General features: G+C 39.0%; 1 protein-coding gene across 1 annotated transcript in view; it reads left to right on the top strand.

Moving 5' to 3' along the window:
* The window catches only part of RAB27B (RAB27B, member RAS oncogene family), a 53481-nt gene extending 26744 nt beyond the window's left edge, over positions 1-26737 (top strand). The window contains exons 2-6 of the mRNA XM_034995841.1: positions 13822-13993; positions 15663-15748; positions 21152-21255; positions 24637-24760; positions 25829-26737. Coding sequence (XP_034851732.1) covers positions 13841-13993; positions 15663-15748; positions 21152-21255; positions 24637-24760; positions 25829-26018 — 657 coding nt within the window. The 5' untranslated portion in view covers positions 13822-13840 and the 3' untranslated portion in view covers positions 26019-26737. The remainder of the gene's footprint in view (positions 1-13821; positions 13994-15662; positions 15749-21151; positions 21256-24636; positions 24761-25828) is intronic.
* Positions 26738-27719: the final 982 nt, after the last annotated feature.

Below are 27719 nucleotides of genomic sequence, written 5' to 3'. Positions count from 1 at the left end.
GGGAGCCCGATGCGGGGCTTGATCCCAGGACCCTGGGATCATGACCTAAGCTGAAGGCAGACGCTTAATGACTGAGCCACCCACGCGCCCCAGGCCTCATGATCTTTTCATGCTTGATGAGCCTGAGCCTGTGTGTGTACAATTGTGTGCACGTGTGCATACATGCTCATTATGACCCTGCTGATCCTTTATAGTCAAGAGCTAATGGAACCCAGTCAATGTTGGGCTGGAGAAAAATGTTCCAGCTTGCATTCTCATACTTCTTCCTCGTATTTTGTCCTACTCACTTGTTTTGCTTAAGACAAAGTAAACCTATCTGCCACGAGATATAGTATATCATTTGCTAATATTTGTGATTATTCAGTAAGTAAACCTCACCTATAGCTGGGTTTATAAAACTAGTTTCTGTTTTAGATCCTAGGAAAAGTCTACTCTTTCACATGCTGTTGAAGGATTTTAAGGTGAATAATATAGTCCCACCCTTAACTTAAAAAGACAACGGGGGGTGAGGTGAGGGGGGGACATGAGTCTGCATTTGTCATTGTGTAAATATGAACAAGAAGATTAGCTGCTGAGTCACATTATCAGGGAAGAGCAGAGCCAGCTTTATTCTGAAATATAAACCCCCTCACAGTCACATACAATGGTATATTCACCTTAATGTATTCAACAGAAATATATAGATAGAACAAATCTGAAACTTCTCTATTTTGCTATTAAATATAACTAGAAGTTTTACTTCTGAAATTTAGTACACAAGCATTTAGCTTTCATATTTTTTCCTCTTATTGTAATAATACCTAAACAAATAGGCTCCGATTTCAGCAGGAAAACCTTTACTTTAGATATAATAATATAGCTTGCTAAAAGAAACCCTTTGCTTATTACTGGAACTTTAGGAAACAAGACAGTAAAGGAAGATATTTGGATTTTCCTTTTTAAAAAAGCAGCAGAGGGGTGCCTAGGTGGCTCAGTCAGTTAAGCATCTGTCTTCGGCTCAGGTCATGATCTCAGGGTCCTGGGATCAAGCCCCGCACTGGGCTCCCTGCTCAGCAGAGAGCCTGCTTCTCCCTCTTCCTCTGCGGTTCCCCCTGCTTGTGCTCTCTCCTTCACCCTCTCTCTCAAATAAATAAATAAAATCTTTTAAAAAATTAAAAAAATTAAAAAGCAGTGAAAATGACATAGAAAGAGCATTCTTTGATGCTGGAGAAATAGATTGATTCCCCAAAATTTCTTTGAGACACAGACTTTCCATGAACTGGAAAGTGTCAGATATAACAAATATATTATTTGTGACAGATAACTTACTGTGATTATTTTTCCTACTAAAATGTTAACCTTTTCCTTTCAATGTTTTGATTTAATGTAGTAAATTATGATATTTCTCCTTTTGTTAAAAAAAAATACCAGAAAGTAAAATGTAAATCTTTAATGGAAAATGTGATCATGTTTTTCCTTGGGCAGGAGGGGACTTGAGGGTGGTGATTTTGCAGAGATGAGATAGAACATGACCCAATCTGTGTTCCTGCAGCATGCTACAGAGTTTCCTCTCATCTTAGAACCCATCTGGCAAATAGAGGCAAAGCTAATTTCATAAGAACTGTCTTATAACAAATCCTAGTTTAGAAAAGCTCCAACTCTTTGGCATTTCTTTGCTGAGGTCATGATTCTTTATCAGTGAGAACAGTCACTACGGATATGAACATTCAAGAGAGGATGTTCCCACAGGAAGGTCCCTTTCTCAGTTAAAAAAAAAATTGGACAAAAGCATAATGCAAAATTCTGAGTAGCAACCTTTTTATGAAGTTTAATTTTAGTAAACCACTCACATTTTTGAATATTTCATGATTTTTCTCCACCCCAAATTGTTATTAACCAAAAAACATTCACCAAATCTAAAGTTAATGAATATTATAGAATGGAGCACTACCCTGGCCAGTTAGGGCACTGAGCGAGGCACCTAGCTGCCTTCTGCTCTGCTCTGATTAGACTTGAAAATGCACCAAACAGCAGGGATGGGAGTGTATAGCTGTAAATATCTTTGTGCTAATGAGGATTTTTCTTTTCTCACCAGTAACGGCTGGGGGTAGATGTTGTCAAAGACAAAATTATAAATGTTTTATATTGGAAAATGGTAGGTGAGTTTAAGACACGGTCAGTTGATTAGGTTACTGCCAAGAAGTAAACAATAGGCTTATTAAAGCTGTAATTAGGCATTGTGGACATACTGTACTTTTAATCAGAGCTCCAGCAGGGGATAAAGTAGCTGAAATAATCTAGTGCTTTGTCAAGTGGAAGGAAAACGAGCTTTCTAAAATGCAGCTATGCAGTTTCTTGGGATTTCTACACCACCTTCTTTCTGAGAAATTTGCTGACTTCACTTTAAGTTACAAAGTAACCTGTAGGAATTGATTCATTATTTTGTGGTTTTGTTACATTGTGTCACTGATCAAAAAAAATTTTTATGGTTTCCTATTTCTTGGCGAGTTAAGTGTGAAAGGTGAATCCAGGATGATTGAATGCATTGAGCCAGGTACTTTTACATGCAGGTAAAGACATTAGAATCTAGGGTTAAGTCATTTGCCCATGGTCAGATGCTGGCTAAAGGGCTGAAACTGAACTGCTAAACCCAGGGCTGTGGACTCCAACAGCTGCCTCTTACATCACACCACAGCCCTGCAGATCCAACTTCACCAACCAAGGCCCCTCAGAATGCTGCTTCTGCTTTCACCTAAGCCATATTTGCTGTAGCCGATGGCACGGGGTATATATGCTGCCTCCACGACGTGAGTGCTCTGCTCACCACCAGTCCTTTGCTCTTCCCACATCAAACTCCAGCTCTCATGTCACCTCCTCTATAAAGCCCTCCTGATTATTTTTGTCCCTACTCCTGATTCACTTTATGAGTTTTTCTTTTTTTTTTTTCCCCTCCAAATTTTTATTTAAATTCTGGTTAGTTAATGGACAGTGTAATATTAGTTTCAGGTGTAGAATTCAGTGATTCATCACTTACCTACAACACCCAGTGCTCATCCCGACAAGTGCCCTCCTTAATCCCCATTACCTATTTCATCCGTCCCCCTGTCTACCTCCCCTCCAGTAATCATCAGTTTGTTCTAGAGTTAAGAGTCTGTTTCTTGACTTGCCTCTCTTCCCCGCCCCATGTTCACTTGTTTTGTTTGTTAAATTCCACGTATGAGTGAAATCATACAGTATTTATCTTTGACTCACTTATTTCGCTTAGCATAATACTCTCTAGCGCCATCCACATTGTTGCAAATGTCAAGACTTCATTCTTTTTTATGGCTGAGTAATATTCCATTATATATATATAAAATCTTTATGAATACCACATCTTCATCCATTCATCAGTTGATGGACATTTGGGCTCTTTCTATAATTTGGCTATTGTTGATAATGCTGCTATAAACATGGAGGTGCTTGTGTCCCTTTGAATCAGTATTTTTGTATCCTTTAGGTAAATACCTAGTAGTGCAATTACTGGATCATAGGGTCGTTTTATTTTTAAGTTTTTGAGGAAACTGCATATTGTTTTCCTGAGTGGCTGCACCAGTTTGCATTCCCACCAACAGTGCAAGAGGGTTCCCCTTTCTCCACATCCTCACCAACACCTGTTGTTTTCTGTGTTGTGGATTTTAGCCATTCTGACAGGTATGAGGTGATATCTCATTGTAGTTTTGATTTGTGTTTCCCTGATGATGAGTGATGTTAAGCATCTTTTCATGTGTCTGTTAGCCATCTGGATGTCTTCTTTGGAAAAATGTTTATTCATGTCTTCTACCCATTTTTTAACTGGATTATTTGCTTTTGGGGCTTTATGAGTTTTACACTCTCCTCTGAATATCTTTTAGATTCAGAGCCATAGATTTTCTGGTACAGAGCTCATCTCAAATAACTTATCAGATGAAGAAACTTAACATTTATTTGTTTTCTCTCCAATCACATAAGGGTTAAGAACCACTTATAATAGCATTCTGTATTCTCCACTCAGCCTTATACATATCGCAGAAATAAGATTTTAATCTAGAAATTTCAATTAACATAAGCATCTACATAATATAGAAAGAACCCTTGAGATAAATAAGCACTTTCTTTGGACTAATTCCATTCTTTGCAGATATAATCTCTCTTTTTCAGCATTTATTAAACTCATAAAATGCTTCCTATTAAATATCAGCTAAGACAACAACCAGCCAACATTCTTTTCCTAAAGAGGTCATGGATTTTTTATTTTTTTTATTTTTGGAATTATACGGCTCTATGAGTTACCTAGAATTAGGCTTCAGTGAGAAAATTGTAATAATATGGAACTCATCTTTTTTTCTTTCATTGACATGTGAACCCATAGATGCTCTCTAACTTGGTTTCCTCACATGTGAGAGATGCAGAATTTATAGGCAGATATTTTGATTAGTATGCCCTTTCTCGGATAAAAAGCAGAGCAGTAGAAGTTTGGCAGGACTTCCTCAAAGCAGCAGCTGACTGGAAAATGATCACAATTTTGCAGGATTATTAGGCCAATGTCAGAAAACCTCTTATTAAATGCTCATCTCTTTAGCTTAAACTCCTATCGTTCTTCTACGTGGAGACATTAAGAGTTGAAGCTTCAATTTACATATATACACTCAACGTCACACAACTCTCCAGAAAAAAGACCTAGACTGACTGCCATCATAGCGGACGCATGCCCTTGTCACGATGAGGGAAAGCAGCTCCTCTGGCTGGTGCCGGTGCGCCCATGAGGCAGGCACCTGTGGTGGGAAATGAACCGTCTTCCCAACGAGCCATTGTCTTAGGAAATGATATGTCTTCCTGAATGTGGTCCTCTCTGCTGTCCTGTTAGCTGTAGGATGAAACTAGGAGTGGCTTGCACTGTTGAAATTAGAAGTTATTCCCTGGCAGTGAGAAGTCTCTGTGCTAAAAGGTAGCGGGGTGGTTCTTGGGGCATCTGGGTGGCTCAGTCGATTAAGTGTCTCACTCTTGGTTTCCGTTCAGGTTGTGATCTCAGAGTTGGGAGATGGAGTCATTTGGGCTTGTACTCAGCAGGGAGTCTGCTTAAGATTTTCTCTTTCTCCCTCTGCCCCTCCCTCTCTTTCCCTCATCCCCTACTCATGCGCTCCCATGTGCACACACTTTCTCTCTCTCTCTCTCTCATAAAATCTTTAAAGGGCAGTGTGGCATTCTCAAACGTGACTGGAGGTTGTAGTATTAATGCTTTTGTCTCACCACCAGGAGCCAGATTTACGTGATTTGGGGTGTGGTCTGCGCATCAGGGGGTTTTAAAAAAACAGCCGAGTTTGAGAACCACTAAGTTAGGAAAACCCATTTTCTGGTCTTGCTGACTGGCTTCAGGAAAGGTGTCAACCTCTGTGTATGCTTCGTAATGTGTTGTATTGCCTCAAAGGTTGTTTCAATTCTGGAAAAGATATAGGTTTTCCATATAAGGTTTTGCTGAATTGCAAGGAATTTACATTTGTTTTTCTTGCTCCCTTGTTAAAGTCCTGGGTGAAAGGACCTACAAAAGCATTTATTTTTTTAAAGTAGGCTGTCTAATGAAAAGTAAATCATGTGGCTCACTTATGAAGACAAGCATAAAACCTTTCCAAGTCAAATACTAAATCTTTCAAAAAATTCTTAACGCTTAATTTACTTAATTCAAACATTTATGCTATGTCTTCAGTGCATGTTGTATATGTGTTTTGAGTGAGTAAATAATGTTTTGAGGATTACTCCTAATTTTCAGGGAAACAAAGTTTAGAATATGTGCGGGAACAAAATGATACGTAGCTGGGAAAGCACGTTCAGGGCATTGTAATAGCACATATCAGCAGAAGAAGGAATCCAGTAGCTATGTGCCAAGCTTGACTGATGGCAATCAGCAAGAGGAAATTGCTCTCAACTCTAACAAGATCAAATCAGATAAACTGACTCTTTTCTTGACCATTGAGTTTTTTCTACTCTAGAACGAGTTGCTGAAGGGGGTTAAGAGTCTCAACCTTCTGAAGGGTTTCCTGTAAACGTGCCTCCAGGTGAAAGGAGAAAAACAGTTCCCGAATCTGGCCACTCTACTGTCATACTTTAGTGAAATATGTAAACTCTAAGTTCCAGGACCTGCCTGCAGAGATTCTGATTCAGCCCTTCTGGAGAGGTCTTAGAGTTTGTACTTGTAAACTCCCCAGGGAATACTGATGATCAGCCAGCGTTGGGACCCACTGGATGATGTGTACACCCAAGTTCTGTTCCATGCTGTTTCATAGGCTCCTGATGACCAATCTCTCCTGCTGTTTAGTGATTTTCAATTACTCCTGATTTGTGAGCACATTTGCTCAGTAGATTGGCTATCAGGACCCTGTCAAATAAGGAATTTTTTTTAAAGATTATTTATTTGGGGGGGGGGTTGTGCACCAGAAGGAGAGGGAGAGAGAGAGAGAATCTCAAGCAGACTCCATGCGCTGAGAACGGAGGCTGAAGTGGGGCTCAATCTCAGACCCTGAGATCATGACCTGAGCCAAAATCAAGAGTCAGACGCTTAACTGACTGAGCCACCCAGTTGCTCCATATGAAATATTTTTATAAAAAAAAATTACTGTAAATGTGCGAATAAGGCTAATTGAATATATTCTACAGGTCCTTTAGTAGTATGTGAATACACATGATTCATACTACTAATTGACTTCATTGTAAACAAGTATTAATTTTTAACTATGTAATTGACTAATTGACTTCATTGTAAACAAGTATTAATTAACACCCAGCTAGTGGAGCTCAGCTAAAAAAATTTTTTTTAAAATAAAATATGTTATTCTTACTTCCTTGGGCTTTTAAAATAACTCCACGAGTATAATTCATATACCATAAAATCTACCCTTTGAAAGTATACAATTCAGTGGTTTATAGTACATTCACAAAAAAATATGCCCCCATTATTATCTAAATCAAGAATATTTTCATCATCCCTCCCAAAAAGCCTCTTCCCCATTAGCAGTCACTCCGCAGTTCCTCCTTTCTGCATCCCCTGACAAGTGCTAACTTATATCCCATCTCCATGAGTTTGCCTATTCTGGACATTACATGTGTAATGCCATAATGTCATAAAATCTGTGGCCTTTTACATCTGGCTTTTTCCACTTAGCATGTTGTCAAGGTTCATCCACGTTGTAGCATGTGTCCCTACTTTTTCCTTTTTATGGCTGAATAATATTCCGATGCATGGCCATGCCACATTTTGTTTATCCATTCATCCATTAATGGACATTTGCATTGTTTCCTTCTGGGGACTGTTATGAGCATTTGTGTACAAGTTTTTGTGTGGATATATGTTTGCATTTCTTTTGGGTATAGACCTGGGACTATTGATCATTTAGAAGCTGGTTGATTGATATATGGGAGTATACTACTATTCCCTCAAATTGTGTATATGTTTGAAGTTTCTTATAATAAAAAGTAAAGAAAAAAAGGAAAAACCCTCACGTAGTTTCAAAAGTTGCCACAAAATTAAGCCCATGGAAAAAAATGTTACTTTTGAGAAAAAAATATTTAGACAGAATTATTCATTGGCTTAGAAGTGAGTTTAATATGTGAGAATAACTTAAAAAATATATGGGAATAATATATCAATGGAGATAAATCAATTTAAAGATGACCTGTGTTAGAGTTTTTACCCCTTATTTTCAGGGCAAGTAAGCTGAACTTCAGAGTTCAATAACTTTTTGGTTTATCTCTGTTACATTAGATCCCTTGATCATAGAATGAAACAAAATGGATATTTTTATCTTTTAAAATAGATTTAATTGCTGCAAGAGACATATCGACCATTGTCAGCTTAAGTAAAGGTTGTTTAAGTTGATATTGATTAATATTTATAATTGGGTTTGAATTTTCTATATAGGCTCACATCCATTAATTATAAATAGCCTTTAAGAAGAATCAAAATGAAAATTAAAATCTTCCTAACAGAACAAAATGCTACTGGATACAAAGTTTTTTGTTTTGTTTTTTTAATTACCCCCCCCACTTCTCTCCTTTCAGAAGATGTCTTCTGTTCTACTGAAGCACAGACTATAGGTCCCTTGAGCACCAGCCATAATTAATTTATTTTTTTAAAAGATTTACTTATTTTAGAGAGAGAGTGGGGGGAGGGGCAGAATGAGAGGGAGAGAGAATCTCAAGCAGACTCCCAGCTGAGCGTGGAGCCCGATGCAGGGCCCAATCTCATGACTCTGAGATCATGACCAGAGCCAAAATCAGGAGTTGGACACTTAACCAACTGTACCATCAATGCACCCCAGTTCCAGCCATAATTTAATTCTAACCTCTAGGACATGAATGTGGTTATGGGAAACAGAATTTTAAGGTCAGTCAATGAAAACCACCCTCAGGCTATCACTCAATGACATTTTGCTGTGGGAATTCCAGATCTCAAGATATACCTACTGGAGCCCAATACAAACCAGTCGAATAAAGATTAATGAGGAAATATTAAGCATCTGTCCGTTTTATGCTTGACAGCTTTATTTTATGTAAAGTACCTACAAAGTAATATCACTGATACTTTGTCTATTATTTTAAGCTTTCCAAAGTGCCTTAAGAATATTAAGTTTGTTTTGGGGCCCTTGGGTGGCTCAGTCAGTTAAGCGTCTGACTTCAGCTCAGATCATGATCTCAAGGTCCTGGGATCGAGCCCTGTGTTGGGCTCTGTGCTCAGCAGGGAGTCTGCTTGTCTCTTTGCCCCTCTCCCCGCTCATGCTCTTTCTCTCCATCTCTCTCCTCTTTCTCTCTCTCAAATAAATAAATAAATAAATTCTTTTTTTAAAAAGATTTTTTTGTTTAAAGATTTTATTTATTTATTTGAGAGAGAGAGAGAAAGAGGGAGAGAGAGAGAGAGAGAGAGCACAAGCAGGGGGAGCGGCAGGCAGAGGGAGAAGCAGGTTCCCCGCTGAGCAAGGAGCCCGATGCGGGCTCGATCCCGGCACCCTAGGATCATGACCCGAGCCGAAGGCAGATGCCCAACCGACTGAGCCCCCCAGGCATCCCATAAATAAAATATTTTAAAAAAAGAATATTAACTTGGTTTTTATTAATTTAATAAGTTCAAGTCACAGGGTCATAAAGCTTGTCATGGCATTTTTAAGATTATTAGCTGGAGAACTAGCAAAGAACGTCTTAAATTTGCGTGGGTAAGTCCACCTGTATGGTAGTCATCCATACATATCTGTAGTGTTTGTTTGTTAAGCTTCCCTCTAGAGAAAACAGAGTATATCCTCAGAGTCATACAGAATATCATGCAAATTATGGGGTGCCAGTGAGTATGTGTTAGATGGGCGAATGGGTGCTTTCATGGAGAAGCCCAGTTCTGAGCCCTGACCTATTCAACTGACAAGTTTATATGCTCTCTGCCAATACAGATCTCATGTCCAAAAATTACAGTCCCTCTGTGCTTTCTCTTTTCCTAGGTTATTTGAAACTGCTTCTCTGAAGATACAAGTATTCTATTTTGAGAAGGTTTTTATAGAAATAGAAAAATGAGCTCAGGAAGCCAGACCCGGAAGGTCCCACAGTGATCATTTAATCTAAATAGTCCCTTCACAATTGAGGAAGGAAGGAGAATGTAAGTCCTGAACTTGGAGGGACTCCACTTCCACCAACTGGTCAAAGATTAATTTCATTAATTGTGACATTTGCATGGCTCCAATGCTCAACACATGTGTACTGATCCCCTAATACATGCCAACCACTGTATTGGACTCTGGATCCAGCAGTGGACAAAGGAGATTAAATTCTGAGCAAATGGGATTTATGTTGAACAAGAATGAGGCATAGCAGTGGGGAAAAAGAGAGAAAGAAACTGTGGGCAGCCTCATTTGATATAGTCTAACTATGAAAATCACGTCCCTGTCAATAACCAGAGAAAATTCCCTTCCCCTATAGAATGAAAATATTTCTACTTTTTACCTATCTAATCCACTTTTCATTTCAAATTATAACAAACCATAGTCTTGGGGTTTTTTTGTTGTTGTTAGAAACTCTCAACCCACAAATCACATAACTTCTGTGCTCATGACTTCTCATCTGTAAACTGAGGATTAGACCACAGGGTTATTTAGATTTCCTTCTACCTTTGAGACTCTTCATTAAGTAGAGCCTCACAAGTGTTTTGGATTCTTTTTCCTACTCTTCCCAGCCCCTTACCTTCCCATGAGGGGCTCGGAGGCTGATCCCTCGGTTTCTATATCTAAAAGACCTCCTGGCTCTTGTAGTTTAGCTTGTGACACAGTGATAAAGGGAGAAAGTCAGACATGTTTCCTGAAGTACAGCAATCTTCTGGCTTTTTCTTTACTTTTAGATCCATAAAGGAAGAGCTGACAAGACCATCAATCATTGTGTAGGAATAAATACTGCTAAACTTGTCAGCTTTTTGATCCTTCCCAGATCTTTTTTTTAGCTCAGTTCTTGGAAAAGGGAACTTTGCCAAGGTTTTTATTTTTCTTTGCGCTGTCATATTTGCCGGGCCAAGGATAGAATATTGAGGTCATATGATTTTAGGACTCAGAAAATCGCATGGTAATAAAAGCGGAACCAAACTAAGTAACTATACATGCGTAGTGATATAAAAATGAGAAAATGCATTTTCAAAAGAAACTTAAAAGGCAAATGATCTCATGTTGAGTTTACTTTGTCAATTTCTTTAAAGAGTCTACTGGAGACACTAAATAAAGGTTTTCTATGGTGCCAAGCTTTGCATTCATTTCAGGTGGGCTTTTTGTTCAATGCCACAAAGTATCCACAACCATTCACTTACAGAAAAGAGCCAGTGTGAGCCACAGTGAAATCAATCCATGGTTAGCCAATTGTTCACTCTGGATTAGAGCCTGACTGGGAGGCAAGTCAGTATTGCCCCTGGCAAGTTTATGTACCAACAACAGAAAACAAATTGCAGATCAGGAATACCTGGTAGGTCATGTAGCTGGCAAGTAGTGATCATCTCATTCTACAAGTGGGAAGTCATATCCCATGCAGTGCTCCTGTATCTTCTTTCCACATAGGTAATTCCTCCCTTTGTTATAAGATTAAATACAAGTTCATCTTCCTCTACAAAATCTTCTCAGACCACTGCAGCCCATGAAGGTTACTGTTTTGTTTGAACTAAAAGCACAACTATTTGACTCATCTGTCAATTAATCATGTTCCCCATCTTGTGAAACTATGTTGTATTTTTTCTTTTTGCATCTTTAAGTGTAAGCATGCCTTATCAGATACTAGATTATAAATTACATTTTTAAAATTTTCATTTTTTTGGACCTGATATTATATATTGAAGATATTTAACTAGATTTGCTCAAGATTTAGCTTTTCTTAACTCTGTCACAAAAAAATACTGCAAAAAACATAGTTAACTTTAAGCAAAAATTGAAAGTATGCTGATATATCTTCTTGACTCTATTATTTTCATTTTTCTAGGCCAGGGGACCATAGTATCCTCCAACTTTGTCTTGTATTTAGGCAGCCAGTACCTTTAATTTCCTCCCCGCCAACAGGAAGAATTTAGCTTTGGTCACTTATATCTCAGAATAAATATAATCCTTCTTTCCCAAGAGAATTAGCAGTTTCATCCAATTCTGCTAGTGAAATGACAGACTTTATCACCCTTCAGAGGAGTTGCCCAGGAGCAAGTTTGGGAGACAAAGAGAGAAGAAAGTCAAGTAATGGTGGCCCAGATAAAGACCCAAATGGGGGGAAATGATACTATTTTGACAGCAGTCTTCTCTAGCAATCCATTTGGTTCAAAGACTAGGAACAGCAACATCTTCAACTATAAAGTCCTGGTAAGATATTTAGAACCATCTGAACTCAGAACTAGTCACTGCTAGGTAGTCAGTCAATGAAGACATTTTCCAAGAAGAATTTCAGGTCAATACTTGAGATACCTGCATCCTTTTATTGAGGAAGGCTGGTTGTTGATGGAAGCTAAGCACTTCTTCCTGAGCAATGATTATACTTTGTATAGATACTAAACAAAAGCAACAACAATAAAAGAGAGAACATTCATTGTCAGAAAACATTCACCGTGAGAGTCCTACTCAGTGAAGAAAGCATATTATAAGGGAGGAGAGCTTTAGCATAGAAGTGCATATTGGCAGCTCTCAGAACGCTTTAACACAAAACACTTCATTAATTAAAGAAACATACATCCATAATATATTTAACAGGATTTAGCAGGAGGATGGTTCAAATTTTAGAAAATTCTAATGTAAAAAATTTGCCAATCTTCCAAATGATGTAATGATACTGATTTGCTAAGTACCTAATTATCATCTTCATCATTATTTATCCAAAGACACGAAATCTTTTAGTTTTGATAACTAACTAAAGTGACTACGTATAAAATAAAGTTTTATTTGAAGTGATGAACATGTGCATCATTTTCATACAGATAGAAAATGATTAGAATTATCTAGCAATTTTTAGATATGTCTATGGGATGACTTGTTGAAATTTAATTTTAATCGTCCCAGAACTGAAGAGTATGATGTTTTCTAGATCTGTAAAGGTGGGAAAATATTCTGCCCGTTCATATAATAGGAAAGATATTTCTCTAGGAACTTCTTTATAGGCCTTCCTCTACGTGGGGCTATCATAAACCTGTTTCTACAACTCATGAATCAGAAAGTTTTATCAAATGGCAAATCATTTCGCTGACCTCTGGAGTGGAAACCTCATTATGTATTCAGTAGGTGATAGTATAATTCAAAGGTATCCCCAGTGCAGGTGTTCTTGGCATTAGCCCATGACCTCATCCATAGTCATTGTAACAACAGAAGAAATTAAGACTGAGGCAAAGGAGGTCAGGACAATGGGAAAAATGGCAAATGGCATTCTTTCAAGCAGGAGAAATACTAGCAAAATTACCATAGACATGCCGCTTACTAGCTTTTCTCCTTTTTCAAGGTCTGGAAAATATTCAGCAGGTTTGCCAAATACAGCAGATTTGCCATTGGAGAACAGAGGCTTTGGTATTTCAAAACAGAAGATTTTTAGACACTGCTTTTGAAATGATTTCAAATCAATGTTTTTAAAGGTTGTCATCTCAGTTGTTAAATTTTTTAAATTAAAAAGGAATATTTTGCATGCACATAATAGGAGGCTCATTATGCATGATTAGATGCAAAATGTTTCCTTAGGCTTTTCTCTTCCACTACCCATATGTAATCTCAGTCTCTCCCTAGTCTACCTGCATCAACTTGGGCAGGCTTTTCTGTTTCCTGTGACCTCCTCTTCCTGGCACCATCCTCCTGGCCGCAAAGGGCATTGGCTTTAAAACTAAAACCTGTGGGGCGCCTGGGTGGCTCAGTTGGTTAAGCGACTGCCTTCGGCTCAGGTCATGATCCCGGAGTCCCGGGATCGAGTCCCGCATCGGGCTCCCTGCTCGGCACGGAGTCTGCTTCTCCCTCTGACCCTCCCCCCTCTCATGTGCTCTCTCTATCTCATTCTCTCTCTCAAATAAAAAAAAAAAAAAACTAAAACCTGTGGCTAAGTTCTACTACCACTGTGGCAATGGCTATTGTGGGAACCAGATAGCTTTTTGTTCCATATTAACTGATGTGATGTAAAAAGATTTGTACTGAGTGAAATAATAGAGGTGCCCTTACTCCTGGAGCTGCTCTGAATAAGTTAATTCAGAATTGACAGAATAGAAGTATTCAACTATTTTAACCTTGAAATGTACATTTATGTTGTGTTTTGAAGGAAGGCAGAGGGAAACTGATTTTTATTATAACCTACTGTTTTTCTTCTCCTACACAGGCCCACCAAGACTATCACTATGACCGATGGGGACTATGATTATCTGATCAAACTCCTGGCCCTTGGAGATTCGGGGGTGGGGAAGACGACATTTCTTTATCGATACACAGACAATAAATTCAATCCCAAGTTTATCACAACAGTAGGAATAGACTTTCGGGAAAAACGTGTGGTGAGTTTTTAACCATTCTGTTATGTTAACTTTGTTGCTTATTTCTACCCCCCTCCATATAAAATAGAATTAAGAAGCTATGTTTATTGCATTGCAAGGTGTCTACCTTTTATCACAGGAAATTCATAACCTGTCACTTTGATTCAATTTAGAATATTCTTAATGTTCTCAATTATAAATAACATTTTGCTCAGAAAAATGTGGAGTGGCACTATCACCTGTCTCCAAAAGCGTTTACGACAAAGAAATAATTCACGGGTTTATATAGTGTGTTTTCTATGAATTCTCTAGGAATCTTTCAAAACTTGAATGATCCGGGTTGCAAAGCCCTTAACTCTTGGTCTGAGTTAAGTTTCTCAATAAGAACTAGTGTTCATTTCTCAACTCTTCAGAGAGAAGTTAAGAGAATGATTGGCAAATAGCTGGAACGTGAGTTTTGTAAGTCCTCGCTGCATTTTTATTTATGTGTAGACTCAGCTATCAATCACTAGCTTATTATGAACAGAATGTGAGACCAGTCCATGCTATTTTCCAAGATAAGGGAGTTTAAGTGAGAATTACAACTGCTTTCTTCTCCTATGCTAGACTCTAATGACAGGAATAAGGATATTATGACATGTGAGACGTGTAGCATAGACACTTAACTGAGCCAGATTTCCTGCCGCCCAAGGTATTCTTGATTGCCAACATGGCTGACGCTTCCAGCTGATGTCACAAATCTACTCTTTGCTCGAGACTTGGTGGGGGGAGAAAAGGAAATCGTGGTTGAGAAGTTAAATCATGGTTCCGTATACATCCTGTACCTTATCTGAAGGTCAATACATTTTAGTGTGGTCTTAGCAACCTGGCTTCCAACCCCTCCAGGGTTTTCTTGTGACTTCACCCCTCCCAAATGCCTCCACTGACCTAGGAAGATAAGTCCTTGCAAAGTTTTCCCTTTAAACATTTTTTACTAAACCATGCTTAAGCTAAACCACACTTTAAACATCTCTACTAAACCATACTTAGGGGAGCCGATGAAGTATTAAAGTTGTTAGGCTTTGCTTAAATAAGAAGCCAAAAGGCCATAATTTTGAAAATTTAAACATTAAGAAAAAGAGCCTTTGGAAAAAACGGCGAATAAAGGAAGACTTGAAATATCTTGTGTAAACTTATTGAGAAATTCTGTGTATATTTTATGGGTAGGTCACTTTGGAAGTCCAAGTCATAGCAAAAGATATTCTGGTATTAGTAAAGCATTTTAGCATTTTAAAAGTACGTTCACATCTGTTATGTCATTTATTTTTGCAGTAACTCTGTAAAGTAGGAAGAGATTGTGGGTCTCAGTTTGCTATTTGAAAATAAGATTCAAAGAAGTGAAATGAAGGGTTGATATTCGAACCTAGAACTTGGGTCCTAAATCTAATGTTTGCTGCCTCCGTGAGGAAATGACAGAAGGTGTCTAATTTAAGTTTGCAGTATGCCTAAATTGTGTTGAAAATCATACTTGTACTTGACATTTAAAAGTGAGAGTATATGTGATACTTCTGGAAAAAACAGAGCAAATATTTATTCTGCACTATGAACTTTGATTATAGTAATTGAGAAAAAACATGCTGAGTGAACCCAGAGAATTTGAATGTTTACAAAATCCAAAGTAATATCAACTGATGAAAATTGTATCTTTTAGGTTTATAATACCCAGGGACCAAATGGATCATCAGGGAAAGCCTTTAAAGTGCATCTTCAGCTTTGGGACACTGCCGGCCAAGAGAGGTAATAGTAAATTACTTTGTTTCTAGCCACAAACAGCCAAGAAAAACTTCTTTTAAAGTGAATGCTGTACGTGGACTTGAAAAGCAAATGTTGTACAACTCTTCTCCTGGTTCTAAAATAGACATTTATGTCAAGAAATGAAAATAAATTATTTATAGTTAATTAATGATAACTAGCATTGTGGATTTGGTACAGATTTCAAAAATCAGATTTTTAGCAGTCTCTGGAGATCCTTGTTATATGTTGTCTTTGTACTTTCTAATAGAAAAAAAAAACACAACAACCTTCTCTAGAATTTAATTAAATTAAAGTGGGAAATTAACATGATTACAAGTGCAACCTGGAGAGGGAATTGAAGAAGGGGTGGTAAGACCTTTCCCAAGTTTTTCCATTCTTTTGCACACTGTATGTCCTGTGCCTCTTGACTGGCTTAGTTTTCTAAGATTTGGGTCACACCATTGCTCTCTGGCTAGAATGTTTTCCTCCCTCCCCACCCTCCCTGATCCTCTCCTTTCACCAGGCCTGGCTCATGGACCACCTCCTCCGTGGAGCCTTTCTAAATGCCCGTCTGAGACAAACTCCCTCTTTCTGTGAACTCCTACGCCTATCCCACCATCCCTTAAGCTACTCGATTAATTAAATACCACCTTGTAAGAAGGCAAATCTTTGGTTTTTGTCTGTAACTGTGGTTCTTCGATTCACCTGTGGCCTTCTTACCCCAACAAAATTGTCAGCATACCAGGGGCAGAGACCATGCTTGGTTTTCTAGCATCTTCTCTGGTACGATGTCCAAGGCAAGAGAAGCTCAGAAGACAGGAGTGTTGTTTGCTTAGAGCTGGAGGAAAAGATGTTTCTTTGAGATCCAAGGTTTCAAAGGGCTAAAGACCACAAGCTAGTGAAGCTTTTCAATATCAGATTAAATAAAAATTGGCAGTAGATTGTCAGAGAAGATGTTTAGAAGGCACATACCTCCAAATTCTGCATCACATGTCTTAGAATGTTTATGCTTGTAAACACTTTAGTTTTTGAAATGCGTCCAAAGTGTTCTCGCTTTCAGTGAGTGTAAACGCCAGGAGAGGTGCTGGGCCCTCTCTGTTAGCTCTTTTGACTGTGAATTCCATTTACACACATTCTTCAACACGGCTAGTTCTTCTGAAGTCATTCCTCACAAGAATTTCTGTCCATATGTCAGTTTTGTTGTCACAAAGATGTATGTTTCATAGACCAATTTAATTCACTTTTGAAGAAGTAATATGAGAAAATGTGGTTCCCATATGTCCTCACACATGATATGTCAGCCTCACATGATGGTAGGCTTCTCCCCTCTGCCCCCCTAAGACGGCTGCTCTCTGAGGGAAGTGAGGAAAACTAGGGACAGTCTTAGTACCACGGAGGTGATTCATCCCTCGAGAATTTTGCATTCTGTATAAACTAAGGTGTAATTATGCAACAAGATAAACAGTGTCTCACACCTCAGCCCTGTGCCTAAAAACATCTGGCAGTATAACCCATATAAGATTATGGTTATTGATAAAAGTGGTATCATGGAACGAGGAAAAATCATACCCCTTATGTAGACCTCAAGGATACAGGACACAGCCTTAGTTCCCAGTGAGGGAGAAAGTAATAATGTGACTCTGGGATCTGTTTTTGTTTTTTGTTTTTTGTTTTTTTTAATGTGGTCCCAGCTTTTCCCACCCTACTGACTCACTGGACAGAATGAGATTGGTGAATAAAGCTGGAAATCAATTACCTTTCCCCTGGAGTCACCTTGGGAAGAAAGGGGATAACAAGGGTGCTGGGCAGAATGGTCTAGGATATAACCTGTTCTAGAACAAGAATGTCCTATCCATGTTGCTGTAGATGCAAAAATGTTTACCCCAGTGAGATCCACACGACAAGCATGTTTTAAAAGTAATGTAGCCCCACTAAGCAGAATGGCCCTCTTGTACTTCCGTGTGCCCCTCCCCCCCGTGGTGACAATGACATTCATCCCATGCTGCGTGTGTTGATTTAGCATTGTCTGCAGTGTCCTGCAGTGAAATGGGTGTCAGGCCATCACCATTAACACAAATTTTTTAAAATGAAACCTTTACCGGGCCCCTGGGTAGCTCAGTTGGTTAAGCGTCTGCCTTCAGCTCAGGTCATGATCCCAGGGTCGTGGGATGGAGCCCCGCATTGGACTCCCTGCTCAGCAGAGAGCCTGCTTCTCCCTTTCCCTCTGCCTGCCGCTCTGCCTACTTGTGCTCTATCTCTCTGTCAAATAAATAAATAAAAAATATCTTAAAAAAAAATGAAGCCTTTACCAAGCGAGCGTCTTTGGACTCTGTTTTTAAAACCTTCTGAGCCATGACTTGGAGCCAGCAGAGTAGGCTGTGAGTGTGGACTTCAGCACAATCATCAGCAATGCTGTTCGAGAAATCAGAATTTATATCCACTTCAAGTTGTAAGTGCTAGCCTTTTTTTCCCAATAAAAAGGCCATTAACATAAAAAAATGACTTTCTCATGTGCTATGGGCAATGAGAGGGGGCTATGGCACAGTCTTGTCCTTAAATGAGACATACACAGACACATTCTCTCTCTTTCTCCCTCTCTCTCTCTTTTTGGGAGAGAACAGAGAGCAGTTGTCTTAGCCACACTATTGTAGTTGAGGAGGAGACAGTTTTGTGAATGCAGCTAGTCCCCAAAGAGAAAGAAAACTTCAGTAAAAGCATCTTTGTGAGCTTCCAGCAACTGGTAGGAATAATTCCACAAGAAAAAACTGAGTAAAATTTTTGGTATTTCATAATTATCATGATTAATGCCTTACCAAAAAATCAAATTTGGAAATAGTCATTAAAATATCTATTCTCTTTGCTTTGGTATTAAAAGAATTGTTCTCTACTGAAGTCATTGACATCTTTAATACTTGAATATCCTTTGCTATTCTCTTTCTTTTTTTTTCTTTCTCTTAATTTGACAAACATTTTGTGAGCAAATATGTTCAAGTCCATGAAGATATAGTGGATAGCAAATTAGAAACATAACTCCTGGGCGCCTGGGTGGCTCAGTTGGTTAAGCGACTGCCTTCGGCTCAGGTCATGATCCTGGAGTCCCGGGATCGAGTCCCATATCGGGCTCCTTGCTTAGTGGGGGGTCTGCTTCTCCCTCTGATCCTCCCCCCTCTCATGTGCTCTCTCTCTCATTCTCTCTCTCAAATAAATAAATAAAATCTTTAAAAAAAAAGAAACATAACTCCTTTCCTGTTGGAGCTCACAAGTCTAGAGTGGAATTTGAACAGATAACAAACAATTGCAATACAGCCTTAGGACAGTGCCAGGAAAACAACAGGTGATGGGCAGGTGCACCAGAAGGAGCCTATAACCCAGATGTGGGTATTAGGAAGGCAGCTTGGGAAAGTGCTATTTCCTCTGAGACTGTTATGTATATATAACATATAGTCATACACAATGTATGAGTGAGTGAGTCTTATCCAGGCTAAAGAGGTAGGACGTAGAGGAAGCATTAAGGCCAGGTTACCCACAGAAAGAACAGCATGTGTGAGAGCTTAGGGGGAGAGTGAACTTTCTAAGAACTAAAAGATCAGCATGCCTATGGGTAGTCAGGAGATGAAGCTGGATAGATGAGCAAGGGTTAATTCACGCAGAGCCTGACAGCATATTAGAGAGTTCAGTCATTATCTTAAGAGCATCATTTAGATGTTTGTAGCAGAGGATTTATAGAGTCAGCAGGAAGGGATCGGTGAAGGGGAGGGTCCCAAACAAAACTGGAGACAAGAAGCTTGTTAAGAAGATGGTTGAAAATATTCAGATGAAAGAGGATAGGCTCAAAACTAGAGTAGATGGACAGAAATGACAAGGTCAGGAGATACTTGGTGATTATATACAGTAGGTGAAGGAGAAAGAAGCCATGCTTACCCCAAAGATGGTGATGCATTGATAGGAGAAGAGATCAGGAGGAGGGGCCAGGTTGGGTTTAGACTCGTGAAGTTAGAGGTGCCTCAGTTTCCTCCAACCGGAAACACACAACATGTAATTGGGCACACAGTGTGAATGACAGGACAAATCTACGCCTGTTCATTTGGGGTTCAACATATAGGTGATGATTGAGCCCAGGGAAGTAGATGAGATTACTCACTCAGTGAATGTATGTATAGTGGGAAGGGGTTGAGAATAGAACTCCAAGGAAACCAAAGAATCCACAAATAGGCTAAAATAGGAGACCAAAAATTAGGAGGACATTTAGGATAGGAAGTGATAGTCTGTATTTCAAAGTTCTGTGCCTTTCTAAAAACCCCTTTCCAAATTCAGTTCTGTATCAGTATAACCCAAACCTTCTCTGGTCCCTCTGTGTGGTCTCTGGTTTTGCCCATTCCTGCCACTGAAGTGGATCTCAGCACACCTTCAATTTTACTGAAGAGTTCGGGGTGGAGGAGGTTGGAGCAGAGGAGAGAAGTCTTTACACAACAAATGACAGAGTGTATTCTTCAAAATCCTCCAGTAGAGATGAGCGTTCTTGCTTTCTGTCTCCAACTACTACATCTCTCTGACTTTGTCTTGCTTCCCCTAAGCATCTTCTTCTTCCTCCTTTTTTCAGTGTTTTTCCCTCTTCCTCATGAGACATGGATGCCAGACTAAAATTCAGCTTTACCCCCACAGTGCTTATAAAAGAATCTTCTCATCAACGTTTTTTCCCTGCAAAAGAACCCCAGTTTCAGTTGCTAACAAGTTGTGGTTTTCTTTTTTTTCTTTTTTTTTTTTAGATTTTATTTATTTTTTTGACAGAGAGAGATATAGTGAGAGCAGGAACACAAGCAGGGGGAGTGGGACAGGGAGAAGCAGGCTTCCCGCAGAGCAGGAAGCCCGATGTGGGACTCGATCCCAGGACCCTGGGATCATGACCTGAGCCGAAGGCAGACGCTTAACGACTGAGCCACCCAGGCGCCCAAGTTGTGGTTTTCTGTACGTAATCACAGGCATTCATTTTTAGGCTACTAAATGCCAAGCTTTCTTCTAGGCACAGACAAGGGAGATTGAAAAATATAAGTTAAAGTCCCCATTTGAAAGTGGCTTCTATCATAACTGTGACCACAAGATATCTGTGACCCAACAAGAGAAAGAGTCCAAGGGGCTGTGTAAGCCATCATGTGATTGAATGTTACAAACTCTGTGTGCGTAAGTGCCATAGGCCATAAAGCCAGGATGTGGTCCTAAGAAAGGTCTACAACCAGATGCCCTTCCATGATCCTCCAGCAATCTTTCTGCCAACTCTCTTATTCTGTAGGAGAATCCATAAGGGATGCCGTGGGGATTTCACATTTCAAAGGGAAATGGAGTTGTGTGTACTGTCATCGTATGTTTATGGGCTAACTTCCAGAACTATCCACTGTGCTTTCTTGGCAGATTCCGGAGCCTCACCACTGCATTTTTCAGAGATGCCATGGGTTTCTTATTAATGTTTGACCTCACCAGTCAACAGAGCTTCTTAAATGTCAGAAACTGGATGAGTAAGTGGGACCAAGTCACTTGCATTGGCCACTTTGGGCCCCAACAGCTCTATTTGCTTCTTTGCCTCCCAACATGAAACCGGATTGGGTTCCCCAGATTAACCTTGGGAATCCATGAGTTTAGCATTTCCTGTGTCACCTTCAAAGTGATGGGCGATAGGTGGCTCACCGAAGGTGGCTTGGGATCATACATTCCTTTGACACTCTTAGAAGAAGCCTGCATAGCTCTCACAGCCTATATATATAATAATATATAATATTCAAGGTCTTTATTATTACAGTTGAAAGGCTATTAATTCCACTTATCCAGTAAGTCTTAAAGGACTTCTTACAAATATGTGAGCTACCACATCTAATCTGGAATGGAGAGAAAGAAAAGCAGCAGTGTTTTCTGAGAGGGTACACGGGCACCTAAAAATGTATGCCCTTGTGCACCGGTTAACTAATGGATCAATTAACGGATGGTTAATTTGGTGAGAAACTGCTCCAGAGCAGACCAGCCACATGAAGATAAGGTCAGTGTGTCAATCAGCTCACATTGAAATTTTACTTTTTTGGAAAAAAAAGTTCAAATGTAAGGAAGACTTAAAATGAAAAATCTTACAATTTAGACATAAGTTAAAAGTAGCCCAGTCAGTTATTGAAGACAGATTGATCTATGTCAGCATAGGAAAGTAGTATTTGATTTTCCTTTTCTAAAAATTGTGTAGTACTAAAGGGAATACTTGATTTGCATTTTTATTACACATAAGAATTTTTATCCTAATGGGATATATGAGCAGTCCTATGGACTAGTGACAGGCTTGCCATTTCTAGATTTGTTGGGGCTGTCTGTGGCCAGGGGGATATTTTTTAAAAATTGGATTGTACTGGGGCACTGGGGTGGCTCAGTCGGTTGGACATCCGACTCTTTTTTTTTTTTTAAAGATTTTATTTATTTATTTGAGAGAGAGAGAATGAGAGAGAGAGCACATGAGAGGGGGCAGGGTCAGAGGGAGAAGCAGACTCCCTGCCGAGCAGGGAGCCCGATGCGGGACTCGATCCCAGGACCCCAGGATCGTGACCTGAGCCGAAGGCAGTCGCTTAACCAACTGAGCCACCCAGGCGCCCTGGACATCCGACTCTTGATTTCAGCTCAGGTCATAATCTTGGGGTCATGGGATTGAGCCCCGAGTCAGGCTCCTCGCTCAGTGGGGAGTCTGCTTAAGATTCTCTCTCCTTCTGCCCCTCCCCCCACTCGTTCTCTCTCTCCCTCAAATAAATAAATAAATAAATCTTTAAAAAAACCAAACACTGGATCACGTTATTCCCCTGCTCAGAGTCCCTCTGGGACCTCCCAACTCACTTGGAATAAAATCCAGAATCCTCCACTTACCTGTAAGGCCTTGGTGATAAGGCCTTAGATTCCTGTGTAATTTACTCTTCATCTGTCCCAGCTCGCTGGCCTCCCACCAAACGTCTCTCCTGCTATTCCCAGGACAAAAGGCACATTCCCTACTTTGTGGCTTTTGTACATTCTGATTTTCTCTGCCTCGATCTCTCTTCTCCCATTTATGGAGTGTGACAGTTCTCTCACTTCCTTCAAGGGTTTGTTCAAACTTTACCTCTTGGAAGAAGCCTTCCCTGACCACCTGTCTAAACTAGTATGCTTCAGGGTGCCTGGCTGGCTCCGTGTCGGTTAAGCGTCTGCCTTCCGCTCCCGTCATGATCTCAGGGTCCTGGGATCGAGCCCCGCATTGGGCTCAGGGGGGAGTCTGCTTCTCCCTCTCCCTTTGCCCCTCCCCTCCGCTTGTGTGCGCGCGGGCACATGCATACTTTCTCTCAAATAAATAAAATCTTTAAAAAATAAACTAGTATGCTTCACTACTTTGTATCTCCTCAGTACACTTTATATTCCCTTTTATCACTGCCACCACCTGACATATGTATTTCTTTGCTTACTTGTCCTTTTGACTCTCTGCCACTAGAAAGTGAGCTCTATGAAAGTACAGACTTTGTTGGCTTTGTTCCATCGCAATAACCCAAAGCTGGGATTAGTGTCTGGCACAGAATAGATACTCAAAAAACATGTATTTCTTATTATTATATATTTATAATTAATACATATAACTGCTTTAAAAGTTAGTTCAATAATACAGTTGCTACCATGGGGACAAATATCAACAAATTCTGACTTCCTTCGTTGGTTCTCCCAACTGAGTGTTTATCCTAGGATTTATCTCTATTTCCTTTTATTATTGTATTTCTTTCTCTAAATTTTGGTGGTATTATTAGATTCTGAGGAGATAAAGAGATAATAAGATTATTAGATTCTTTCAGAGAATGATTTGTTCATTCTTTATCAAAGCAGATAAAATTCTTCCTTATTTAAAAAAAGATCCAGAAGAATACTATTGGGATTTAAGATAATTAATTGGCATGTCTCATAACACTTCAATTTTTAACACCCAAATAATCAGTGTTAAAGGGTAAGCCTTGTCGTCCTCCTCAGCAAAGTTGCATACAGCATGCCTTGAAATAGAAATTAAAGTAATCCCCATAACTTCAAAAATGTGGGTTGACAGATTTTTTATCATTTCCTTCCTTCTTTCCTTCCTTCCTTCCTTGTTCCCTCCCTCCCCCAACCCTTCTTCATCCTTCCTTCTTTCCTTCCATCCCTCCCACCTTCTCTCCCTCTTTCTTCTCTCTTTTGCACAGTGTATCCTGGAGAAAAAGAAAAACAATCACCTGTCTTAAAATTGTTTCTGCATAAATTTGTGGTGGTTCGGAAACATTCTATTCTAATAGGTCTTCACTTTGGACTTCAGGAGATAGAAATGTAGCTGCCGTGGGGCACCTGGTTGGCTCAGTCAGTTAAGATCTGACCCTTGATCTCAGCTCAGGTCTTGATCTCAGGTTCATGAGTTCAAGCCCTGCATTGGGCTCCATGTTGGGTGTGGAGCCCACTTAAAAAAAAATGTAGCAGCCTCTTAAAGGAAAGAGCAAACTTACACACTTAAAATTCCTGTTCTATTATCTCTACATATATTTGAAGAACAAATAGTCTGAAGCAGTATGTCCATCTTGGAGGACATGTCCCCAGGTATTCAAGAGTACTGATAGGTGATCATCTAGGTGCTTCATATCTATCATTATTCATATTCACAATCTGCAATTTTTGAGGCATCATCTTCATTCATTTTATAGATGAGGAAGCTGCAGTTGAGTAAAGTGAAGTAATTTGACTAATATGATATAACTAGCAAGCAGCCATGCTGGAGGTGAACAATTAAATTAGGAATTTGAAGTATGAAAAAAAGAAAAGGAACTCAAAGTATGAGCAGTCATTTGACATTACTTGTTTATAACTAACGTGCTCGGTCCATCTGCTTTCTTCCTAAGGCCAACTGCAAGCAAATGCTTATTGTGAAAATCCAGATATAGTATTAATTGGCAACAAGGCAGACCTGCCAGACCAGAGGGAAGTCAATGAAAGGCAAGCGCGGGACCTGGCTGACAAATACGGGTAAGTCATTGACACGGAGATGTCATCTGACCTTGCACACTGCTGCTTAGTAATGGAGCAGGAACATGAGGTTGATACTGGGAGGAATCCCCTTGAATCAGTAATGGCGCATGAATGAAAACGATCTTCCAGGGGAATGTATGTGATCTTTTAAATCAAGTCCTTACTAGTAATAGCAGCTAACATTTGCTGAATACTTAGGTGCTAACAACTGTCCCTAGACTTTAACTCATTTAACCCCCCATAATCATACATAGGGGAGCTAGAGTCATCCCATTTTATATACGAAGAGTTGAGGCATAGAAGGATTAAGTAACTGATGGGAGGCCATGTAGCTAGTAAGTAGCAGAGCTTGAATTCAACTCAGGCAGTCTGAGATCAGAGCTCATGATCTCCAACATGATAGTTTATTGCCTTTCCACTAAGAGCTGTAAAACTCTAAGAACTAACACCTGACCAGGACATGATACTGCAATCCTCATCCTAGCTGAGCCTAAGTGGCAGATTAAAAAAAAAAAATTAAATACCCCCCTACAATGATAAGTTGACTGCCAACACAGACTTTAAATTTAAAGCAGTTTCATCATACCTGCCAATTTCTTCTGGAAGACTTTTCCTTGAGAGCTTTAAAAATGTGTAACTTTTGATTCCATAGACTATTTACATGTATCTCCTATTCAGTGCCTGCTTAATTTCTAAGTCGAATTTCCAGATAATTGATTAGAAGGGAAGTGATATTTTAATGGTAAGATTTTTCACTAGTTTAGGTATTTCTACCCTCTTAATTTTTTTGTGAAACAATGATAATGCCTTAGCTTCAAATGCCTAAGTACCTCCTATATCCGTTTCCTTGTCCATAAAATCGGTTATACCCATACGAGAAAGCAGCCCATCAATTTTTACTCACTGAGAAAAAACAAGATGCTTTCCAACTCAGTGGGCTAAACCGTGATTATTTCACCATCTCTCAGCCAGCCATGTTTTTGCCTGTGTTACTCATTTGTACATCTTGTTGTGTCTTTTCTGATTTCTTCCTCTCAAAAATATGTGTCCTCTCTTCGATGCAAGCATGCCATATTTTGAAACGAGTGCCGCGACTGGCCAGAATGTGGAGAAAGCTGTGGAAACCCTTCTGGACTTAATCATGAAGCGAATGGAACAGTGTGTAGAGAAGACACAGGTCCCCGACACTGTCAATGGTGGAGACTCTGGAAAGCTAGATGGGGAAAAACCAGCAGAGAAGAAATGCGGTTGCTAGACCCTACGTAGGAACTGATCATCAAAAACCCCACCCAAATATTACTTCCAAAAAACAGCGACAAACCACAAAATTGTTGTAAGTAGACCATGCATAATGGCATGTTTTTCTTTTTCTTCCAGAAAAATCTATTTTGAGAAACCAGAATATCAACAGTGTTCAAAAGAATTGACCAGTTGTCTCTGAGGCGCCCTCCAAACAAGATCAGAGATTTCCTAATGTGATCTCATGGTCATGGATGCTCAATTTGTTGTTGTTATTGTTGTTTTTTGTGTTTTTTTTTATGAAGAAGATGAGTATATAAGAAAGTATTCAAGATGATATCAGTGAGTTTTAAATCAGAACAAAAATGACCATGTCACATGGGGAAAAGGAATAGGCCACTAAAGGGAGAATATAGAAAGACAATTTTTTTTTTTTAAAGATTGGATTTACTTCTTATATAGAGTTTGATTTGTACTTTTAGTTTTGCATTGGGGGAGCATATTAGCTAAAACTGAGGATACAATCAAGAATCCTAAATGGATCATTAGTAATGACATTACTATATACACCCAATAAGCTGTCCTAGGGTGACTCAAATACTGGTAAGGTTATGAGATTGTGAATCAGACTTCTGTTAAAATGTGGGAGATTGTATATTAATGTCATTTTTATATTCTTAATAAATGGCAGATAGACAAGAACAGGACTGTAAACAACAAAGTACAAGAGAAATGCCCTAGGAGAAAAATGAAAGTATGAAAACATGGCATTTGGACAAATGAAATTAAATGTGTCTGTTACAGATGTCTGGAAGAATCATTTAGCCAAATTTCACTCAAGCCAATTAGAAGTTGACATTATCAGTTGGGATTAAGAGAGTCTCCAGAGGTTTCCCTTTCCAAACAAAATTTTGGAAATCGGTTCAGTGTTCAGTTTCACATTTCATTTTTCTTAGTAAATGGTCACAAGGGGAAATTAAAGATTGTCATTTATTAACTATGTCTTTAAAAATGCAGTCAAGAAAAACTGTTTAGGTTAATTGTTTTTAGATAAAATATGTCAGTGATATGAAAACAAAAAGTGACAAATAATTGTGGGTTTCTTTTTAATTTACAAAAACACTGGAAACTCTAAATCACACTTCTACTCTCCACACCCACCCCTGACTTTGCATCAATTGCAAAAATACAGGTGTGTCACTTTGTAGATCAACTTTAGGATGATGGATTGATTTTATGGTCACTCTTGAGTTTTCACGTTATTCATCACATAAAATTTGATGATACCTCATGCCATATTACAGTATATTTCACATTTGTTTTCATTTGCCTAAGGCAGAATACCCACATTTGAACTATATTTGGGGATAGGACAGGAGTGGAGCTGTGTCTTTTCTCTCTAAAAATTTGGTTAATCACTTTATTTTTTCATATAAAACTGCCTTTTCTTTTTAAAAATCATTACAAAAGGATTGTCCATTCACTTATTCTTATTATTGTGTCTGAAGTGATATTACATTGTTTTTTTATCTTAGTTTTTGATAAGCATAAGCAACTCCTATTAAACTATTATTTAAATATTTCAGTTTTATCATTAACAAAGGCATCATGCTTCAAGTTTTCTCTTTTTATCATGATAAGATGGTTCTTCCTATAAAATTTTGCCAATTAAACTTCATTCTTCCATACTCTAGGCATATTTTTAAATTACAAACAT

The sequence above is a fragment of the Mirounga leonina genome, unplaced genomic scaffold (assembly GCF_011800145.1).
Source record: "Mirounga leonina isolate KUSES-001 unplaced genomic scaffold, KU_Mleo_1.0 Mir_93, whole genome shotgun sequence".
Classification (NCBI taxonomy): domain Eukaryota; kingdom Metazoa; phylum Chordata; class Mammalia; order Carnivora; family Phocidae; genus Mirounga; species Mirounga leonina.
The sequence above is the reverse complement of the archived record's forward strand: the minus strand, read 5'-3'. Positions and strand labels throughout refer to the sequence as shown.